General features: G+C 31.8%; 1 protein-coding gene across 3 annotated transcripts in view; it reads right to left on the bottom strand.

Annotated features, from left to right (window-relative positions):
- LOC145252702 (meiotic recombination protein DMC1/LIM15 homolog) overlaps positions 1–24,617 on the bottom strand; it is a 54,412-nt gene extending 29,795 nt beyond the window's left edge. The window contains exons 1-7 of one of the 3 annotated variants that reach the window (XM_080112527.1): positions 24,452–24,617; positions 21,758–21,809; positions 17,158–17,202; positions 13,312–13,362; positions 11,396–11,491; positions 9,283–9,365; positions 3,681–3,775 (exon numbers count right to left, since the gene is read on the bottom strand). In XM_080112527.1, the coding sequence (XP_079968653.1) occupies positions 3,681–3,775; positions 9,283–9,365; positions 11,396–11,491; positions 13,312–13,362; positions 17,158–17,202; positions 21,758–21,808 (421 nt within the window). In that variant the 5' untranslated portion in view covers position 21,809; positions 24,452–24,617. Of the gene's footprint in view, positions 1–3,680; positions 3,776–9,282; positions 9,366–11,395; positions 11,492–13,311; positions 13,363–15,252; positions 15,348–17,157; positions 17,203–21,757; positions 21,810–24,429 lie in introns of those variants that run through there. The other 2 variants (XM_080112526.1, XM_080112528.1) reach the window with 2 other exon arrangements.
- Positions 24,618–24,826: the final 209 nt, after the last annotated feature.

Genomic DNA, 24,826 nt, shown 5'->3' on the forward strand with positions numbered 1-24,826 from the left:
ACACGTACATCAAATCTGTTGCCAAGGCCGCTGGAAAAATGGTGGGATCTTTCTATCGATCCGGTAGATATCTCACTGCTGATGCTATTCTCTATCTATATAAGAGCCAGGTACGTCCAAGGATGGAATACTGTTGCCACATCTGGGCAGGAGCTGCTAGAAAGGACTTGGCCTGCCTTGATAGAGTTCAAAATAGACTTCGTAGCCTCGTAGGAGATGTCCTTTTCTCCTCCTTGCAACCTCTATCTCACAGAAGAGATGTTGCGAGTTTGTCTCTGATGTATCGTTATTTTCATGGAAAGTGTTCGACTGAGCTTCAATCTATGGTCCCCCCTCGCCAAACTTTCACAAGAAACACTCGTCTAGCTGTAAACACTAGCAATAATTCCCCCCACTCTTTATCTGTGCCTAAACCTAAACGTAGATTCCATGAGCAAAGCTTCTTTCTTAGAACTGCACGCCTGTGGAATTGTCTTCCGTTTTCCTGCTTTCCGGCTGACTACAATATGGTTGTGTTCAAGTCTAAAGTAAATAAGTTCTTGATGAGCCGTTCCATATAAGTTATCAAATTTACCAAATTTTCATTACTAATGATTACTATATTGTCCAATTTCTACTGTACACTCTTTAACCCTTATCCTTGAGTGGCCTCTGGGCCTTGATAATGTGGTGATGCCTATGTAAAAAAAAAACAAAAAAAAAACATATATTTATTATATAAATTCAAATAAAAAAACTTATTTTTAACATTAAAATAAAATGTATTTTTTATAATCTTATAAGCATATTTCTTATAAAATTTCAAATAAAATAAAAAATTTTATTTTTTAATTTTGTTATTAAAAGTGCAAAAGTACAAATAAAGATTAACCGTGTTATTTCTATCTGTATAATTTTGTTAACTTTTATTGCATATTTTTCACTAACGTCCTTTTCTTTTATATTATTTCAATAAATTGCATCACGATAGAAATACTGAAGAATAAGAAACGTGAAAGAACTGATTTGCCTTGTCACTGCTTCCAGTAGCAGCCACACTGGAAGTTAGGAAGTATGTTAGCTGACTATAACCACAGTTTCTTATTCCAGTAGCTTCTTATTAAGTACTGCAGGCTTGTGGAACTCTCTCCCTGCTGACTGTTTTCCTCCTACCTGTAGTCACTCTTTTGAAAACCAAAGTATCCTCTGTCTTTGTAATAATTATCTTTTATTTTTGTTAACTCCTTACATCAAGTGGATTCATGCCTTGTCTAAAGCAATTTCCATAAAAAAAAATTTGCATGTTGTTCATTGCCATAATTCAGAATGCCAATCTCTATCACCTTTCCCAGAATATCTGACTTTGTTAGGTAAATCCTAATAAACAAAGGGGCAACTTCTTGTGAGTGATAAGCAATGTTACAGCCTTTGCTATACCGAAGTTTCTGGAATGAATTAAGAAGTAGTGACACCATATCATGAGAAACGCAAAAAAAATCACAAACTGATTCTAATTCTGATTAAGGTGTCATATTTGCCAAAATTTGATTTTAAACAACTTTGAACTTATGGGACAGCACTGAGTCCTGCTGCCACATCCAAGGTCTGCCAGGGCCACCTGGTTGCACCTTGAGATCACCACACTCTTCAGTATATCCAAGTACACTTTGGTGTTGACTTTCAAACCGACTTTGAAGATGTGAGGTGGCATGATGTAGCCTTCACTTGAAACCACACCAAAGACCATAATTATGGCTGGAAACTTTGTTCTCATAACACTGGGCACATCCTTGTTATTTGTGGCAATCCAGTGATGGATTTTGAGGGTGCTGACAATGGTCCTGTTGTCATAATTTGGATTGGTAGAGGGCATGAGTTGTACAACGGTGCATCTCTTAATCTCACTCGTTGAACATTGTGTCACTTTCAGACATGATAGAAGGCTCCTATCACTCTTGGGATTTGTACACAACTGACCAACCAGTAGATGGTCTGCAAGAAAAAAAAAGAAAACTGGTTTGCATCAAATGGAAATGGAATCATGTCATCTTTTCTAGGGTGATAATTTTATCATCCCACACTGTAGAAAAGTAAAATCCACGTGTTCAAAATTGTAGAGAGAAAAAAATCTTCACTATTTCATGTGTGAGTTTCTCTTGATCTTGATGAAGGCGTCATATCTGCCAAAAATTTGATTTTAAACAAATAAGTGTTTATTTATGTATTAAAAAGAAATCTGTGTTATATTAGCTTTCTAAAGTTATGAATTTCAATTTAAATTCAAACAATGCTTTTAAAAAAGTTTTCATTTATTTAAAACTTATTTTATGTTAATACATATACTTAGATTATATTTAGAATGCTATTTTTATACAGCAATAAACAATGTTGATGGATGGTACACCTTAATTAGAATTATTTTATTTTATTTGTACATAGGTTAAGAAAGATATTTAAAGTGTTTAGCATAAATTTGAAACTTTTTGGAAAGAAAAGAAACAACATTATATCCTGGCCAATAATTAATATATATATTTTCAAAATTCAAGGTGAATCTCTTAGAGGATCTTTTGTCAAGTACGGCTCATTTGAAGAAAGCTCTATATCACTGCCTTGAGATGGGACCCGAACCTGGAGCATGTACAATTTACAGTATCCTTCAAAAGATGCCTGAACACCAATAATCAGTTTATACTTTGTGCAGGTGGTACAGTTGGTGTAATATCTCAGTTGCACTCTCACTCAATAGTTCATAAGCTTGTAATCAGACGAGTTAAGGCGTCAGCTGTTGAAATAAGTAATATCATGGAATTGTTAAGCAGTTACTTCCGGGTTTTCCTGGAGGTGTTACATGGAGCCGAGTCCTGCTGTCACATATATACCATAGCCTTTCTACAGCCACCCTCTGCATCCCGCACTTAACAACAATAGACAGCAACTTAATATAGGCATCTGAATTGAATCTGAGTCCCTTTACAAAGATATTGAACAGCATGATGTGGTATTCACTAGAAAAAGCACCTTAAAACCATCACAGTTTGAGGGAACTTGTTTTCAAGTATATGCAAGACTTCATGCAGAATATGTGTCACCTATTGTTCTGCTTTTTTTGGAAATTGTCTTTGCAGAAGTTCTTCCCATCTGAGAAGAGCCAGAGTATTTCGAGCTCAAATGAGTATTCAACCTTAAGAAGTTTCTTAGTTTCGATAAGGCTTTGGCTCTTGCTACTCTTGTATAAGGAATAGTGAAGATTCTCGTTGATTCCTTTTTTTATTGTCACCGTTCCTATAGCTGTCTTTCTCATCATGGTTCTTTCCACACCTTTTCTTGACAAATATTGCACTCTGACTTTTCCTGTTAACCACTGATTCCATATCTCCATCACAATTCTCCAACTTATATCTCACGATAAACTGCAATTAAGATTTCCAAATTTTTTAATCGTGCACAAATCATCATGATACAAGTCACTTTCTTCCAATATTCCAGTGCTTTCCAGTTATCCATCTTCAGCTTTCAAAACAACAAATAGTTAACAGAAACATCCATTGTAATTTACCGCTATTAAATACTTCAAATAGTTTTGAAATGAAAGAATATAAAAAAAAATGATCAGATTTATCCTAAACATTCACTAGTCATTATCTGCTTTGATTAAATATTCCACATGTAAGTGAGCATCTAAAATGACATTTGCTTACCACACAGTGTATGTGAGAGCTGCGTTTTTCCTGTACGAAATTCCCCGAATGCTTCTGTAATCGCCATGCTTTCCATGCCACCTCCAAGTAATGTACTGAAAGAGATGAGAAATGATTAGCTTCAATTTCTCTTTGTTTGACCCTTTTATTATAAACTTTGTAGCAATCATACATTTTTATGTGCTATTTTTCTTTGCTGTAAATAGACATGTGTACCACTGAGTGATTAGCCCACCAGTTAATCAGAAGCTCTGGTGTAGAAATACAAGAATCGTCAAACTACTCGTATTATTTGGATTCATCAGACTACCGTTCTAATCTTGAGTGTCATTTCATAACATTTCAGTGGATGCAACATCCGACCTTCTTCAGGTGAATCTTGTTGAACTTGGGAATGTTTTCTGTCAAACTCAGGAATTTAGACAAAATTTCAAACAGAACCTTTTATTTACTTCACCGGGGTAGCATGCTCTTGTTCTGTCAGCCATGACTAGATAGAGGTCCTAAGTAATTTGCAATTGCATTTTTTAGACGCCCACACTGACAGCCCTCCACCGAAACAATTATCCAGAGAGCATATCAGCTCCAAGAAATCTGGACCAGACTCAAAAAGACACCACTCAGAAACTCCCCACAGTTTGTATATCATACATGAAGGGCTTGTCTGAAAAACTTCAACGAATATGTAATTCATATGACATCAGGACAGTATTCAGGAGCAATTCAACTTTCTGAAAACAGCTTGTGAGAATCAAGCTCTCTATATAAGAAAATCATGACTAAGAACTGTGTATATGAGATCCCATGTAAATGTGGAAAACTATACAAAGATGAGACATGTCATTGAAAAGCTGTATTACGTGGAGAGATTGAAAAATCGGGTATAACTGACCATATCTGGAGGAAAAAGGGAAACCCTCTACCATTATGGGATGAAGTAAAAATTATAGACAGAAAAAAAAACGATGGAGAGTAAAAAGACTCAAAGAAGCAGCACATATGCTTACAACACCCATGTGATTTTGATTTCCTACCTGCACAAGTTGGAGTGAGTACATTGTCTGGACAAGACATATTTTATTGGTTTCCTTCAAATCACCAATGATATAGAAATCTGTCATGGTTTGTCAGCTAACCACTCTTATGTTGCAAACAAAAACACACCATCGGCTAAAACTCGACACTCCTGGAAATATGCCAGAGCCACATGTTCTAAAAATAGCAAAGACTTTTCTCAAACAATAAATAAAAAACACAGAATTCAATTTTTCACAACAAAACAAACTAAGACTTTTTACTTTAAAAAAAATAAATACTGGCATTAAACATTTTTGCTGGTAAGAAATCCGATCTACGATTAATTACATTATTCTGTTTTTAGGCGTTAGTTGAGTGTAGCATGAACACCTTTCCATAAAACAAGCGGCTTTCACAGCAAATCTCTGACTCGGCAGCGAGCTGGGAGTCTCCCAATTCCATATTTGACTCTTGTCAAATTGGCAGACCCAGCTGCTGTGGGGATCAGAGGCGGCAGCAACAGTACCCAAACAGCTCTTTTCAGAGCTACTCCACAAAATAATTATGCGAGTCACAAACTACCCGTGTGCAATACACATTCTACTCTCTACTGTTGCTTGCCTTCTGGAACTCCCCCTTACAGCCTGCCATACCAGTTTCTGAAGCTTCCAACAACTCCAGCTCACTCCAACAGTTTCCAGGGACTCCAGCTCACTCCTGCAGCTTCTAGCAACTCCAGCTTATTCCTGCAGTGACTCCAGCCACCAGTTCCTGTGACCCACTGATATCCAACTACCCATTCCAATGCCTACTGACTTCCGGTGACCTGCTTCAATGCTCACTGACATCCAACTACCCGTTCCAGTGTCCACTGAAGTCCAGCTACCAGTTCTAGTGCCCCCTGATGTCCAGCTACCAGTTCTAGTGCCCCCTGATGTCCAGCTACCAGTTCTAGTGTCCCCTGATGTCCAGCTACCAGTTCTAGTGCCCCCTGATGTCCAGCTACCAGTTCTAGTGCCCCCTGATGTCCAGCTACCAGTTCTAGTGCCCCCTGATGTCCAGCTACCAGTTCTAGTGCCCACTGATGTCCAGCTACGAGTTCTAGTGCCCCCTGATGTCCAGCTACGAGTTCTAGTGCCCCCTGATGTCCAGCTACCAGTTCTAGTGCCCCCTGATGTCCAGCTACCAGTTCTAGTGCCCACTGATGTCCAGCTACCAGTTCTAGTGCCCCCTGATGTCCAGCTACCAGTTCTAGTGCCCACTGATGTCCAGCTATCAGTTCTAGTGCCCACTGATGTCCAGCTACCAGTTCTAGTACCCACTGATGTCCAGCTACCAGTTCTAGTGCCCACTGATGTCCAGCTACCAGTTCTAGTGCCCCCTGATGTCCAGCTACCAGTTCTAGTGCCCCCTGATATCCAGCTACCAGTTCTAGTGCCCCCTGATGTCCAGCTATCAGTTCTAGTGCCCACTGATGTCCAGCTACTAGTTCTAGTACCCACTGATGTCCAGCTACCAGTTCTAGTGCCCCCTGATGTCCAGCTCCCAGTTGTAGTGCACCCTGATGTCCAGCTACCAGTTCCTACCTTTTGGCCTGCTGCAACAAATCCACCAGGTTGCATGGTGCCCTTTATAAAAACTGACTCTTGGCTGTTTAATTCTTTTTCAGCACAAATAGAAGATATTTCTATGGAAAACTTCAATGTTGTTGATTGTCTTTTGGTTGATTCATCTTTAGGGTCAGACTTTCTATTATAAGCTACTATAATGGATAACAGATAACATTCATTCACACATCATCATTAAAAGATTATGCTTTGTATAACAATTGTTTTATTAGTTGAGCTACAGAACCATTCATAGTTGGTAGATGTTAACAGTTTGTTCATGATTATTTACAACTTAGTGGAAATGTGGCCTTGAAGAGTCGATGATAATTAAGACAACATATTTACACAAATGCATATTTACAGAAGTACAGAATAGTATGTTACACAAAGATTGCTTTGAAACTCATCAAAATTTCCTCAATGCATAGTGTCTGGAAGAGTCCATTTAGTTACAAATAGGGTATAGCACCATCACACCATAACAATTATAACATTAGTAAAAACAATGCATCTATAACTGATATTGATTTATATGAAGGTAGGTGTGCATCGTTGACCTAATGGATGCAGTTGTAACATATTAAGTCTATTCTGGTCATTTATATGCTGTTCGGAACCTGCAATTTGTTTTTATGAATAGAAAACAGCAGGAATGCCTCTCGTCAGACACTCTGATGTAATAAAAATGATATTCACTTTCTCACCTGCTCAGTTTGTGGAAAGAAATCAAGTGCAACTCAAGTTTTTATGGTATTTGCAAGCATTGGGTAAACAAGAAGTGCAATGAAATTACAGCTAGATTGCGACATGATAACCAGTTTATGCAAAAGAAATTCATGACAATGGAAATGATTGAGAACACAGATGTGGAGAAAGTATATTTGGATGGTGAAGCTATTGAGGTTGTTCAAAAATTTTGTTACCTTGGTGATACTATTGGAACACAGGGGTTAGCGTGATATACTGAGTTAGAAGAGGATGAAGTAAATTCAGGGAACCTGCCATTATCAACCAGAATAGTGTTACCGAGTCTATCAGGTATGTGTACGCAGTGTGATAATGTATGGTAGTGAAATGGTCAGTGAGGATTGAGGATATGGTTGCACGTAAAGAAATGATATGAGAATGATATAATCGATGTGTAATTTGTGTCATAAAAACAGACTTAGATCTGATGATTATAGAGAAAGATAAAATCTGGAAAATATAAAGAAATGTGTGCAGAACAGGAAACTTTGATAGTATGGCGATGTTGAAAGAAGAGATGAGAGTTCTTGGTTAATAGATGTAGAACATTTGAGGTAGCAGGGTCAGTTGACAAGGGAAGGCCAAATAAAACATTGGAGGAAATAATAAGGATAGAATTAAAAGAAAGAGAAATAAAGACCTGCCAGAGATAGGTTAGTTTGGGAGTTTTGAAAATTAAATGTAAAAAATATATAAAATACACTAGTTTTCAAATTTGACTGTTATCCTTATAGAAAATTAACACAATCTTTATTTGCATCCGAAAGTTTATTTTGACTTATTTTTTTTTTTAAATCTAACCTTATTTAATGAATAAAATAATTTATCATGTCCATTGTTAAGCACTTTTAAAAACAATTAAAATTTTAAAATTTTTAACATCACATGATTTGGTAGTATATAAATAAATCAAAGATGATGATTATCTTGTTCTTATAAAATTGCATTGAAAGAAAATCTGTCCATCAACAACTACTTTTATAGATCAGACAAGGTTTGATAGATGAGAAGACACTTCCAGATATTGCAAAGCTAGTAAGTTTGTGAAACAAACCTTTATGCCAAACTGTATTAAAAGTCTTTGATATCTCAATAACTATCACCCTAAAAATGAAACCTTCATCGATAAATTCACTAATTCTGTGCAATATTACAATCAGCATGTCAGCTGCTGATCTTGAAGGATGAAATCAATATTGCTTGTCACTGACTAGATTGCTTTTGCTGGGGTGATTGACAACTTCTTTATTTATCACAGATTCAAACAATTTACTCATGATGTACAAGACACTGATTGGTCTGTATTGAGATGTAGAGAACCAATCTTCAATATTTTTACCACGTCCATCACCTCTATAAGCAATGAGTGTTTTAGAATTTTTAACATAATATGACCTCTGAAATATGTGTACTTCAGCTAGTATTTAAATAAATGAAAAACGTTGAGTGTCTTTGTACTATAACAAGGATAGCCATAGCCAGGAATCACATATGAAACTAGAGTGTGAAACTGTTATTGGCTTCAAAAATAGATGGATTCAGAGCTAGGCATGTCACTTAAGTAAATGCAAACAATATATTAGAGGTAGTGCATTAAAAGAGAAGCTAAAGGAGACAAATCCATTGAAGTAATGAAATGATAAAACGAATGAAACCTGGTTAACAATAACAACATTTATTTGGTGTGTGTGGTGTGAGAGAGATATTGTACACCTGTGTATAAAGAAAAGAATTAAAATATAGAATATATCTTGAGTTTGACTAATAGCTAAGAAGAAACAAAGATGTTGTCTAAATATGTATAAAGAATGTATAGATAGGGAGTGTTAATAGGATGAGTTAAATACTCATTTCCCTAAGATGGCTGAAATCTCATACCTTATTAGATTGAAAGAATTTGGTGAAAGAGGATGATGTCGGACACACATCTGATTACCTTGAGTCTTTATGTAGAAGAGAAGGACAGTTAAGGCCACATGAGTAATATCACACATTCAGAGCTAGGCATGAAATATTCAAATGCGTGTAGCTTCATATTGTCTACACAATAACATGAATTTATCAATCACATATCATGATCATGAAAACGGATTCGTTATTTTATCTCAAAACTCACTTTTTAAAACATACCAATTGTATGAATTAGTCAACCGTATATTTTGTTAGGAAAAGAAATATTCCATTATCTCAAAATTCAGATTAAAAAATTTGTTTTCAAGCAAACTTACTCAAGTTCTTTGCTTCCTGTTGAAATATGAAAAATCTGCTTACGTTTCTCAGCATATTGGAGGGCAGTAAAGAATCCATTATCCTATAAATTAAAAAACACGGACAGTTATATAAATTATGAAGTAAGAAATTATTTTAATTCATTATTTTTTTTAATTAAATACAAGAAATGAAATCGATGTGATCCATTACATTAACAACAGTATAATAAGATAACTATCATAGTTCAACACTTTTTATTATAGCTTAATATAAAGTGATGAACTTTATGTGACAACTTAATGAAACGATAAGAATAATGAAATAAATTACATATTTAAATTTGAACCTATAAAATGAAATTAAAAAGACAAATTCTCAAAAGGAAGGTCCAAAACCATAAATGAACTAACAGAGATTCAGTCAAATTTAACAGAACTAAATATTCCCCAACCCATCCAGGTGATATCACTGTGAGAGTTTTCAAGATACCTAAAATTTGTGAAAATTTGTGAAAGTGCTTTAGTTTTGTTGTGATTGCTACCAAGTTGAAAAGAGTGTTGATAAAAATAGAACCACAAAAATCTCATCAGTTTACTTTCAGATTCTAAGTAATGACCAGAAGGGAACTTCTTCTTTTATACATTTCTGCTAAATATAGTATATTATAGGCAATACATTACTAGTTAAAGTCAACCACTGATTCAAAAAGAATGAGGATATTTCATATTTACCAACTACATTTTATTTTAATAAACCTGTAAATTATCATCAGCAAAATTTCTTTTGTTAAGCTTTTCTGTAGAACAAAGATGGTAGTAGTAAATCCATCTGACAAAGAATCAATGCAGTCACGGTCTCGAATGTCGATTCTGTAGAATAAAAATGGTGGCAGTAGATCCAGTTGGCGAAGAATCAATGTAGTCTTGATCAGTAGTGGTTCAGTCATGTCAAGACGGAGACTGATAGCGAACTGACTGGAATCCAAAATTTGATATTTTTACAATGGGGTTGGAGGTTTCTCATTGGTGGATTGTCCTAATGCATAGTTATAAGATCTTCCAAATTCTGGGAGTCATGCCCTCTATATTCATTAAAAACATTTTAACAGAGAAGAATAATTTAGAAAAGTATAGACAGAAACGTCTTCTATGATAATTAATTGTTCCCATTCTGATTAATTACCTTTTCATAGCTAAAATCAAAAGTTATATGATTCTCTGCTTGGGATCACAGTACTGTTTTCTGGATGCAATTTTCTTAGATCATTTATTGAATAATGCCAATACCTCGAATGCTAATTCAGATAATAGGGCCTTACATCAGAGACAAGAGCTAATATATAAAAAAAAAGCTATCCAGAAAAGGTATTGAAATGGTACATATTCTCTCCTGATGACCCAACATTATCAAGCCTTGGAAAAAATATACTAGTCAAAACTCAATCGATAAAGAGATGGTTTATGTAGAATGAAAATCATGAGGTAAGCTGTTTATGGCAAATTATCTGTTCACTGAAACAATAAAATAATCTAAATGGAATGTACAACACTTATTTTTGTTGTTCTATTTGATAATGCCAGCAGTACTATATGATGTCAAAAGTGATATGCCTAAGAAATAACATAAAGTCAAAAAAAAGACAATCATGAAAAAGCTGGATGGGAAGATATATTGATGTAATAAAATTGATTTGAAATGAACCATATATACTTATGAATCCAATTAACAGTGATAAACAATTTAGTTGAATATCATCTAAGTTAAGCAAAAACCAAAGTTATTCAGAGTACATCAATCAGAAAAGCACTTCAGTTCTGAAAATACAATAAAATTGTACTTCTTACTGGATTTTATTCTTTTTCCAAGAAAATAAATGTTAAATGATTACTTTGAATTTTATATAATACACATACAAATTTATTTTATGAATATAATCCAAAAAAGGATTGCCGAATGTCAATTATTAATATCAAATAAAGTTAACAATACATTTTTATTTAATAATTTCTTTAAGCTAACACTAATATCATATTTCTACTAAGTGCAGCTTTCTAGGGTTAGGTTTGATTTTATGCTATGAATAACAAGTTTCATCAATAAATATATTTTATTTAATCAAATAATACCCACGCAAACTTTAAAGCAAGCTTCTTTGATTTTTTCCATTTTTGCCTCTGAAATTCCTTTTATGTTACAAAGTCTTTTCTTTGTTGTCATGTGGATTCCCTGGAAACAAATGAAACTTAGATCTTACTACAAAACAAATATTTAGTACATATCTTCATGAAACATAAAATTATAAAAATATCATTTTCATATTTTGAAATTTTTGAGATGAGGATTGATAAATTATATTATTTGGATTATTCAGACTACTGTTCTCTTCTTGGTTGTTTTTCTTACACTATTTCAATTCATGTAATCATTGACTTTTTTCAGATGTATCTTGTCGAACTTGGGAATCTATAAGAACCCATAGCACAACAGATAAAGTGCTAAGTAATAATCAGTTCTAAGTGACAGTGTTCTGGAAGTTTAAAGTTCAATCTTCAATGTTGGCCATACTAAGGATACAATTACAAATTTTTACCCAGTCATGGCTGATCGAACAAGAACAAGCTACCCTTTTGGATTAAATAAAGGGTTTCATTCAAAATTTAGTACAGATTCCTGAGTTTGACATAAAAATTGTGAAGTTTGACAAGAGACACCTGAACATGGTGAAAGATTACATCAGCGAAAATGTTGTGAAAATAACATCCAAGATGAGAATATTATTATAAATAATCCAAATAATATGCATAATTTTTATAGTTATTCATCTAAGAAAATACTTCTGCAAATGAAATGCACTTTTATTCATATAAAGACATTTTCATGTCATTTATACATGCATACAAATTATTTGATTCTTTCTCCCTCAAAACAACAACAGATACTCTTTGAAGAGGTACATGGATAAATAAAAGTTCATAATGAAGGGAAAATAGTATAATTCCTAATCACACTTCTCAGGACACAACAACATAGCTCGTCCAATGGAATCTAAGATGACTGAAAACAATAAAGTTGTAAGTAAAGATATTAAGATTACAACACAAAGCATTTAACATATAAAATAAGCACTCTGAACCACTTTCAAGCATTTTATGCATTATTCATTTCTCGGTTTATATAAAGTTAAGTATTTATATATTTGTATGTATAAGATGCACTCCTAAACTAATTAACCAATCACAATGAAATTTGGAGCCCAGCCGCTCGGCATCAGATTGGTAATGTCAGCTATATTTAGTTTTAGTTTCAAAGAATGGGTGAAAATTATGTTTTTAGGGAGTGTAATATATAATCTTATATTTGAAAATACAGATTTGATTCATAATCATTAAGCACCAATTAAGCATGATTCCTGAATTTCTTAAGAGCACTTAAGCTTAAGCCTTAAATTTTAGGCATTTTCTAGATTCACAATCATGTGATAAACTTTGATCAAAATTGTAATAAGGATTCTAGACATAAGGTTTATTAACATTATATGTTGATTTTAATCTTTGTAATGTAACATAAAAGTGGTGCAAATCTGTTCTGTTCGGGGAATTAATTTTACCAATCCTGAGATGGTATACTATGTGGATCTTGTTTGCTTGTTATTTTGTTTGTCACAGTGGATGACATGACAAAGAGAAATGACATCATCTTGTTTGGCAACATTCAGGCTGGATGTTATAAAAGGCATTGCACAGACTGGATGATATCACAAAAGATATTGTGCTATAATATTCTAAGCCAAGTAGTCTAGAGATGGAAAACTCCAAAATAACATCTGAGATTAGGTAAGTTTCTGTTACATACTGAAATTCAGATTCTATTCTGAAATTAGATATCACTTGTCTACTTGGTGAGTGCATCATATTCTGCACATTCCACTTAAAGCAAATTCATGTGTTAAGGTCGTTTGATAATTCAGATTGTCATTCTTGTTATCAAAGGAAAAGGACTACCATAAACATGAACATACATATATACAATTTTTTTTTGTTACTTACCCTTATTGTGCAGATTCCAGATTGCTTTAGTTTTTTAATATCAACTGCATTCTATAAAATAAATAAAATATTACTCAGTAAAGTTTCAGTACATTTATAATTACGTGTTTATTAATATTTGTTTTTTTGTAAAAAATATTTACTCTTAAATCTAATTAAAAGATAATTATTCTTTAAATTTCTGTAATGACATTTTATAATTTACTGAACGGTTTTGTGAGAATCTTTTTCACTGTTCATTTGTAAATGACAAATTCCTTCCACAGAGCCAGTTTCCAATGACTCCTTTGAGAATGTTATGGTGGCTCACAGTCAGCAACAACCTACACATTAATTCATCTAAACTTGTTGCCATGGACTTGTCTTATCTATCCAGTTTTGAAGTCTAAACCATTAACTTTAACTGTTCGCATATTTTCCAATTTGAAAAGCAGTAGTTTAGTCAGATCAAGTTAATGGACTCTGTGGTCCCATACTAGAAAATTTTACTCTTGCTTTATGTTGTTTATAGCAACTGACTTTACATCATATGTTAGATAATTTCTTCAAAATGATTAATGAAATAGCTGATAGTGTTAGAACAAACGGAAATAAAGACATTGGGTAAAAGAAAAACAGCCCTGAATTTGAAAATAAAAAGCCTATCAGAAAACAGTTTGTTATCATTTTCATCCACTTTGAGTTTGATGCAATTCTTCATTTTACTAGTTTGAACATGTGAGACATTCCTTTGCTTTTTAAATATTTTGTAAAGAGAGTTAGTTCTAGAGACTACAGAAAATATGGAAGCAATAAAGTAGTTGTCATGGCATGGATTGATTGCTAAACAACAAAGTTCCAAAAATATAAACAGATAATTTATTTTCAACATATTCTGTATTGGATATGTTAATTACTATGTTTAATATATTTAACTTGTTACATTTGTATTCATAATTTTTTTAGACAATTTTAAAAATAAAATATTTCAAAATATTTTTAGTATAAATTATTTAAAGCATATTTTTTTAATTCCAGTTATAAAAAATTACTATTTTTTATAACTGGAATTAAAAAAATAATTTTAAATAAAATTAAAAAATAAACTATTAAAAAATATTTTCAACCCTCTAAAAATATTATCAAAAATTTTAATTGATTATTTGTTAAAAAAACATTCCAATTATAAAAGAATGTTTTATTTGATTATTTGTAATAAAAATGCAAAATATACAATGACAAAACACAGTTTGATTTTCTTATGCATTTATAAAAAGGAAATGATGAAAAAATATTAATTGCTTCAAAGGATATCACAAAAAGTAAACAAGGGTAATCATCCCTACGTTTATGCTTAGTGTTAGTAAAAGATTGAAATAAAAATATACAATATTTGGTTAATTTCTTTTTACTCCTAACTCGCACAAATTTCATAATGTATAATTTAAAGCAAATCTTGGACAATTTTCTCAAATATTTTCTGCCAACATTGAGTGGATTTTTCAAATTTCAATCAAACAAAATTTGTTTTAAAAAAAATTTGATAAAAATTCTACTTTTGATGTAAACTTTTGAGGTACATTTAATATTGACATCTTTTTGGTGGCCTTCTATAAGAGTTTTTTTTTAAAGATTGTTTTTTTTTTATACCACAGATTTTTAAAGTCAGGAATTTTTATATTATTTACTTTAACAGAAATTTTATGCATGTATGCTTGTAGCAAGAAATCTGAATATTGCTTAAAAATAAAATATATAAGTGGACAGAATGTCATTTTGCAGTAGTTTTTATGTATTAAATTTTTTAATCCTGTACTTCTGATTCGTTATTTAATATTTAACACAAAAAAAAAAAATAGAAAAATAAAAAAGGTAGGAATAAGAAAAAGAAATAAGAGAAAATAAAATAAAATCAGATCAGGTTTGCTTTCTTACTACTGGTACTATGTAAACTAGTACTACCTGCTCCATGATTAAACTGACACCCCTTTGAGGCAAACCTTGGCTCGTCTGGTGAGATGGGTGTGTGAATACTCAGCAACATTAAAAATAAAATATATGAGCAGATGCCTTTTCGAAATGATATGCAATTACATAAGTCACACACACACACACACGCACATTAATCAACTATTAACCAGTTACTTGCCCTTGTCGTGATTTCCGATATAGCTGACAGGCAGCATTCTGCTTCCTGTTCTGTTCTCTCTATGTATCTTTCTCTTTTCCCGTCTAGCCACTGAAGTAGACACACACCATTTGCACATACCTCGACAGGGGGGTTGTCTTTCTCAAGGTAAGAATGAATACACGTGTTTCCCTTAACTCTTGCATATACTATGAACATTCAATGCATATTTTAATGAACTTTTGTGATCACACACACAAATATCCAAACACATGTATGCACAAAGAATATATACACACAACGAATATTTTAACTCCATACATGTATATACAATGAGCTCATAGACACAATAGACATTTTACTTCATGCATTATACACACTCTGTATTGTTCAATACTTCTCTGTGTAAATAAATAATCCTTGTGCTTCCTTTTATTGTTCTTCTCTAAATGTACTCATAAATTTGCTTTTTATTGTTGATAGTTTATTACGATACCTCATCTGCTAATGGCGACCTCCAACCTTCAATGTAACAGCCTCTATGAAATATCAAACATGCAACTTACAGATCAGCAAACTGATCAAACCGATCTCTACAACTGGTAACAATATCCGTTACAAATATTTAAATGAACAGAATTTAAAATATTCTAAATGATATTCTGGATGATACCAAAATTATCCAAAACCTTGATACCCACAAGAATGCTCTTAGAGCACTAGCTTTTTATGTATCAAAGGCATTTGATAGAATCTTGGACAAAGAGTTACTTACAAACTTGGTAGCTATGGAATATCTAGTAATGTTTTATCAATCATCAAATATTTTCTCTCTGATAAATCTATAAAAGTAGTTGTTGATGGGCAAAACTCTTTCTTCCCTTAACAGAGTACAAAATCAACTTTTCAATCTAGTGGAAGAGATGATCTTTTGTTCTTTATAACTGCTTTTTCACACACAAACAAATGATGTTAAATAACACTGATCAGTATATTCAGGTGTAGTTAAAAATATTGGAAAATATTATTTAACACAATATTCTTTTCAGATAATGTTCCTAGTTTTTGTTAAAAACACAGACACAAAATCTATATTATAGTCAGATTAATACCTAAACTCAATTATCAACCTCTATCTCACAGAAGAGATGTTGCGAGTTTGTCTCTGCTTTATCGTTATTTTCATGGAAAGTGTTCGACTGAGCTTCAATCTATGGTCCCCCCTCGCCAAACTTTCACAAGAAACACTAGACTAGCTGAAAACATTATCAATAATTTTCCCCACTCTTTATCTGTGCCTAAACCTAAACATAGATTCCATGATCAAAGCTTCTTTCTTAGAACTGCACGCCTGTGGAATTGTCTTCCGTTTTCCTACTTTCCAGCTGTCTATAATATGGTTGTCTTCAAGTCCAACGTGAACAAGTTTCTGATAAGACGTTCCACTTAAGTTAACAAATTTACCGAACTTCCATTACTATCGATTACTACATTGTCCTTTTGACTACTCTACACTCTTTAACCCTTATCCTTGAGTGGCTTATCGGCCTTGATAAGTGGTGACGCCTATGAAAAAAAAAAAAAAAATAAATAACTCAGTGAAATTTCTATAGTATAGTTAGTTAAACTTAAAAGTGAAAGCAATTTTTAGCGCTGCAAAACAAAATGTATAGAAAATGAGACAAACATGAAAATTATTCAAAGAAATGAAATTATCAAATTTGGCCGATTCTACTTACAATGCCATGATTTTGCAGTATGTCAATGTCTTGAAAAAATGATTCCTGAAATAGAAAGTCAAATTCTATATGAAAGAAACACACATATACTAACACATGCATACAAAACATTTTGAACTCAAACTAAGCTCAAATTATGATAAATTTATTTAGGCTCAATTTTCTATATCAGGTTGTTGTATAAGTTCCCGCCATTTCATAAAAATTTTTTGTTCTAAAATATGTTTTACACATTTTCAACAATTCCTCTTTTCACCTTTAATTGAGGTCAAAAAGTGAGTGAAGTGACCAAGGATATTTGTGCCGTATATGGAGAAAACGCTATATATTGAGAGAATATAGTTCAAGATCGGTTTACCAGATTCAAACACAGTAATTTTGACCTCAATGACGTTCCTCATTCCGGAAAACCAATCAAGATAGATGAAGATCAACTCAAGGTTCTTTTGAAGGAAGATGGCCATCAGACATGTAGAGAATTAGGTGAAAAGATAAAGTGTGATTTTGCGACAATTTCATACCACCTTCAGTCAATGTGATTCACACAAAAACTAGGAGTTTGGGTCCCACACGAACTTACTTTTGCTGTTAAAATTATTTGATTTTGTTAAAAAAAACAAAACAACGGGAACTTATACAACAACTTAATCCATTTTACTGAGTTATTAAAAAGGGCCATAACTTTGTGAATTGTCAAGGAAGCACTGCTACAATCCTAATGAAATCAAAACCAAAATGCCAAAAGTTGTTTAATATTTGTATATCATGCACTAATTGGAGAATATTCGAGCATACATCTTGAATTAATAAAAACATATAAAACATCTTGAGTCAATTAAAGGCTTCTCTTTAAATTTGTTGATTTTACCATTTTGATTGACCTCAAGTGCATATACAGTCAGATTTCTCCTTTAATAAACAAGTTAAGCCAAAATCCACAACAAAGCTAGCACCTATATTATGCTAGCTTCTCTCGCCCTTCTGTCATGCTTGGGAAAGGTAAATTAATTCCTCAACTCATTTGGACACTTTCATATGCATACACGTTCTCATAAAAATGTGACACAGTACATTATTCTCATAGTCTCACACAGATACACTCTCACTAAAACACGTAAAAACATATTCATTTTAATACTCATAACGTTTCTCACTGAGCTTTTTACAACGAAAACAAATAAACATTAATAACTTTTAATCAAATATAATGTTTATCATTGAACAGAGACCTTTTTGATCTGTACATAATTCATAGCACTTAAACTATTGATTAAGGCTGTTTTTTTTTTTATAGAAATCGTTTCAGACAATACATGAGACCACTTGATGTAAGGAGCTTAAAAATACTCCTTCATAGTCAAAAACTAGCCACTGATGTTATACAGACAGATTCTGATCGAGAAAACAGCAATTCTTTTCCCTTTGTCAGAAATATCACTCATAGAATGTGGGGACTAAAGTACAAAATAAGCGAAAGTTACGAGTGAACCCATGATCCACTTTCTACTCTTTTTCTTCATGTCAGCTAATGAATCCCACTTGTTTTGTAAGGACTCTCAAAATATGAACAAACTTTTTATGTCTTCTCTATTTATATAAACTTCCACTTTTTGAATAGATATCAAACTAGCAGGAAGACCATACATTGCCCAAGACTAAATGACGATCCATGAATCTTTCACACTCCCATATTTTTAGCGTCATTGAAACCAGTGAAATCACCCATTTTTCAATCAAATCGATTGATTGCCTGCTCTAATTGGGTGAACTGGGAGGAAGCTTCACATGCCTCCCCACAGTGATGTAGTGATGTAGTCTACATTGCACTGTAGAGAACCTACTGTTGATTTTATTAAATTATTTTTATATATAAAGGCTGTAATTAAAGTTTAAAATGCAAAAATCAAGTATCATGGTTCAGTTGTGCTCTAAACAGAAACATTCATTTTGGACACGCCACTGTCATATCAAAGAACCTACTGTTTATTTTATATGCTAGGCCTTTCTGCTTGTGTGGTAATCAAACCTCTCAAATGTGTTTGTGATAATAGACTGTGTAAGGTGTTAACTTTGGTCAAAAGCAACTGTCCCTTCTTTTATCGAATTATTTCGATTACTGATACTTACCGAAGACATTCCGATAGAAAATCTATCTAAGAACACTGCCAGATACATAAAGTACATTTGTGTGAAATTTCTAAAAATCGGACCAGTCTACAAACTCACACACACACACACACAAGGTTTCTTTTATATAATAGTAGAGATATTTCTTTTGTGAGTTTACGATTTTGTACTCATATATTTTTCTTGTTTTTTCACACACGTGTACTCCATAAAACTATTTTCCTAAAAGTGATCACCTAAAAAGTAAAACCCTGAAAAACTGCATCATGATTCATTATAAACAATTAATTGAAAATGAATTACTGTTTTACAAAAAAAGAGAAATACATTCTTTTTATTTAAATGTTATTTAATACATCCAACAATCAAGTCTATTGGTCGTGCTACTAGATCAGGCTGTTTGAAGATATTGGCTTCCTGACTTAACTGCACCAAACATTGATGTTATTGTTTTTTTCCCTTTGCATGTTGTGCAAAGCCAAAAAACAAAAACAAACATTTTTTTCTACAAAACAACCAAACTAAACACCATAAATAAATATTTGAAAATATAAATAACTTGAGGCATAGAAACTTTTGCCAAAATGATTGAAACAAAACGACTGAAATAAAGACCATGAATAAATATTTGAAGATATAAAGAACTTTAAGCATAATACCTTTTTCCAAAATTATTGGATTCAACATTAAAAAACACGAATAGGTTGATATAGCGTTAAACAAAACAATTAAACCAAATCTATTGGCTGATAATAAAGTTATTACATTCTAGAATATCGATTATTAACAGTGAGAAGATGTAATTTAATTATGTCTGAGTTCATATTCTGTAATGTCAAGAAAATAGCAAAGTTTTCCAAAAGAGTTTTTAACATAAATTTATCTCTTCTAAATTTACATATGACAAAGGCTGGTGGTTACAACAAATTTTTTTTGTTTTGTTTTATTTTATTTTTTTACATCTTTTTTTACAATTGATAAAATTTAAAACATTTCATTCATGGATTTTTACATTTGGGTGCTTCATTAAAATTTTTTTCAACTTCCAGATGAAAACACATTCCAATTGAGTTGTAATTTCTTTCTGAAAAAAAGGCATTCCTCAAAGATTTTAAGAATATGACAGTATACATATTATCTTCATCCAACACATCAAATTGATAAATAAATATTTAATAGAAAATTATTCAATTCTTTAATATTGTCGTTTGATTTGTTTACAGCAGCATTTCCATCAAATTGCATTTTCACCACATTCAAGATACAACTTCAAATACTTCATCAACTACAATATCCAACTGACTTTATTATTTTAAATCATATTTTTGACAGGGGTAATCTAATAATCATAAATTCTTAAAAAATTGGTGCATTTTAATAACAATTTTGTGCAATTTGAATTTGTAATTTTTACTTAATACATTACATCATCCAATAATCAAAATATTTTGGTGCAACTCTTGCTTATTATATTGCAAACAACTTGACTAAAATCTATAATGCTATGTATTAAGTAAAATTTAATATTCAAATAAAATATGTTTCTTATCAAAATACATCAAGATTCTAAAAGTTAGGCAACAATTATGTTTCTAATAATACGAATTTCAACATGGCTAACATGGAAAAGTGTCTGAAAAATACAAAATATTTTGAATGATTTAATTTGACATTATTTCAGGAAAAAGCAACATAAATAAACATTATAACAATATTCTTTTTTTGGACTACTATATGATTCTCACATCATGTTAAAGACCGTACCACTTCAGACTTAGAGTTAATGTTGAGATTAATTAAAGGCATGTAAAATTTCCAATCATTTCCAATCATATTTATAATCCTTAGCCTAAATTAGCATATTTTGTAAATTTTGTCATATTTAATGCATGCTTTGGTCATATTTTGTTACATTTACTAATATTAGATCGCCCTGTCAGTGGGGCATCAGAATACACCGTCTGCTCCCCCTGTAGAGAGTAAAATTCCCTCAATGGGGGGTCCTAGATATGACCTTAAACTATATCCAGTGGTGAGGCCCAAGCTTACAGGCTTTGGGGAGTGTGGAGCCACCCTTTGATTGCCATTGTTCCCAGGTCCACTCTGACCCGGAGTGGTAGTACCTGTTAGGGTCCCAACTATGGGTTAAATAGAAACTGACTTCAAAACAACAAATATTCTATTAAAAAAAATCTTTCTTCAAAATCTTTGGATTCGGCATTAAATAACCTGAAAAGGGTTGATATGCTGTAAAACAAAAACAACCAACCAACCAACTAATATTAGAAACATGTTATGAGCAAAAGAAATTGAAGGAAATTGATTGAATAACTAGATATGATTTTCATAGCATTAAAATGCTATAACAAACTTTTTTTAAACTTGTGGCAACCATGTTGAAATTAGGATCAACAGAATGAAATTTCATCATTTTGCTGTGATGATGTGATTGTTAAGACGTCATATTTCTTACCTCTTCATCTTCCTGTTCAAATACTTCTTGGACAACTTGGTCTTCAGCCATTCTGAATCGAATAAAAAAATATTTCATAAAATTAATTATAGATAACTTAATCTCAGTTAATGCCATTTATCATTAAAAAAATAAAACCTATTTTAATCAATATCCATTACCTCCATTTTATGGTATTGTCTGGTCAAGTATAATCTAGCAGAGCTCGTTCATCTCCTGGCTTGAGCACATTTATTGGTGTGATATGCTTTTGAAGTTCAGAATAGAATCACTTTCAAAATACAAAAAGTTACTTAAGCATGTATGATGACAAGGCCACCAAAGTTCTTAACTGGAAGAAAAGGCGGTGTTTGTCTCCCTTTATTCCAGTTGTGAAACATCTCATGTCGCTGTATTTTTTATACTTGCTTAAAAAAGTATTTTATTTAAAAAGGACATGGAATATAAAATATAAATATGGATAAATTCTTAACAATGAAGAATCGAAGTACCCATTGAACAGTATTTTTAAAAGGTAAGTGATTTGGAATTTATATATATTTTTATATTCGAAGTAAGTTAAAGTTCGTTGATTTTCTTTAAATGTTTTTTTAAAGAAAACCGATTTAAAAAAACAAATATTGCATAATTTGCTATTAAACCTGTAATTTTTTAAAAATTTGGTCTGTGCTCCTATAATTGAAAAAAAATTAGGGTTTAAATTACATTTTTCAAGTAGTTATAAGCTTCGAAAGATAGTAAGTCGAATTATTCAAGTTTTTATCACACATTTTTAATGGCGATTTCTGGCACTGCTAGTGACACATATTGACTAACTTTTGTTGACAGCAAACACGTCAGAAATAGAAAGGGGAGATTAATTATGGCGCTTTTAGGCCACCATAGTTCTGAACTGGAAGGAAGGGAGACAAACCCGCTGTGTGACCACCTGATATAACAATTTAAAGTCGCTGTATTTTTGAATGCTTGCTTAAAAAATTCTTTTATTAAAAAAGTACATGGAATATAAAATATAAATTTGGATAAATTCTTAACAATGAAGAATGGAAGTACCCATTGATTAGTATTTTTTATAGGTAAGTGATTTTTTGGAATTTATATATATTTATTATATTCGAAGTGAGTTAAAATTCGTTGCTTTTCTTGACATCTTTTTTAAAGAAAACCAATTTAAAAAACAAATATTACATATTTTGCTATTAAACCTTTCATTATTTTAAAATTTGGTCTTTGCTCCTTTTATTGAAAAAAATCAAGGTTTAAATTACATTTTTCAAGTAGTTATAAGCTTCGAAAGATAGTAAGTCTAATTATTCAAGTTTTTATCACGCATTTTTAATAGCGACTTCTGACACTGCTAGTGATACAGGCAAGTTCATAATTGTCTAGTTAAAAGCCAGGGTTATTACGTGAGTTATCGTTCTTCCTTAGCTAGATTCTTTCTCGCCTTGTATGTACAGATGGCGACTATTTTTTTCTGGGTGATTTTTTCCCCCCGTTTCATGTGTTTGATGAAATTAATTGTTTAACAGTGTTTTTTTTTAATGATATTTATTGTATTAAAACATGATTTAAGTAGAAATAAGGTATTAGTGGTCAATTTCGAAACTTATTTCACTCTAAATAATTTAAGCGACTAAAATCTACTTTTGGTATTATTGGACGGAGCAAGCACTGTTATTTTTCTCTTTCCCCTTCAAAAATGTCAGATTCTACTGGGGGGGGGGCGATTACACGTAAACAGCCTGAAACAGTTAGCTGTGAAAATAAAAGAAAACATTTAAAACTTTAGAATGGAGGATACCAGTTTCGAATATAATTTAACGAAAAATGATCACCCACTCCGCCACTCCGAACCAGATAGCGTTTTACAGGACATGTAACCCTTTTTTTCTTTTTTTTTTTTTTTTACTTTTGACAATTTTCTTCGAGATCAATAGGGGAGGGTATCCCCCGCCTTTTTTTTTTAATTGAAAATATACATTAAAATATGTTATAAATAAAATAATTAAGTTTTATACAAACAAATATTTAAATCGAAAAACATATTTAGAGCAGACGTAAAAAAAATCCCATCGATTTTCATTTTTTAAATTTTCAGAGCAGACGTTTTTTCTTCTATTTCAAGTGTTTGCCATCAATTAGTTAAGTTACGCGAAACAAATCCTTCCTTGCGATTGCTAGCTGGCAATGCTGTGCTGCCCTGTTTAAAAGTTGTAAATTAATTAGGAAAAAAAAAAAAAATAAATAAATAAATAAAAATACTAAATAAATATGTATTATATTTCCAAATCAACAGAAATATAATTTGAAATGTTGGAGGGCAAATAAGCAAACGTTAATTTTTTTTTTATGTATTTATTTGTTTAATTATTATTTTTATTATTATTTATTATTATTTTTTTTTTGAAAAGTCTAAATATTTGGAGACAAAAATGTAAAAAAAAAAAAATTCTAAAAAAACATTATTAAACACATGCATAAAAGAATATATATTAATGGATATATTTCAATTTTTAGTTGTAAAATAGTTTCAATCAGTGCAATGAAAAAGAAAAATATTAAGAACAAATAAAATTATATTAAAACAATTTGTTAAAAATAAAAAAAAACGATTACAATATGGCAAACAATCATGAATAAAGGAAAAAATAAAAATATCTAAATATTACGTTTTTCCCCGTTTGTTATTACTTTTTTTCACACAATTATTCTTGAATCTTTCTGAATTGTAGCCGCAAATGTCGTCTGCCAAAGAAGGAAAAAATATCTGCAATTTTTTAATCTGGCCGACAGATGGCGTTAACTGTTCAATACCCGACGTTGTTCCGGAGTTTTTTTTTAATTCTTTATTTTTCTTTATTTTTTCGTTTTTTTTTTATGCCGTTATTTATTTAGTTTACCACACTATTGTTATTAAAAAAAAACAACAAAAAAAAAACAAAAAAAAACAACAACTTTGAAAATTAAATTGTAACGGTTTGGCCAATAATAGCCATTAAATTCTTAAGTGAACCGTGAACCGGCCAAATTTAACGAAATCCTCCAAAAATCCAACTATCTTGAAGC

This window comes from Euprymna scolopes, chromosome 29, assembly GCF_053919585.1.
Source record: "Euprymna scolopes isolate OS-2025 chromosome 29, ASM5391958v1, whole genome shotgun sequence".
NCBI classification, from domain to species: Eukaryota; Metazoa; Mollusca; class Cephalopoda; order Sepiida; family Sepiolidae; genus Euprymna; species Euprymna scolopes.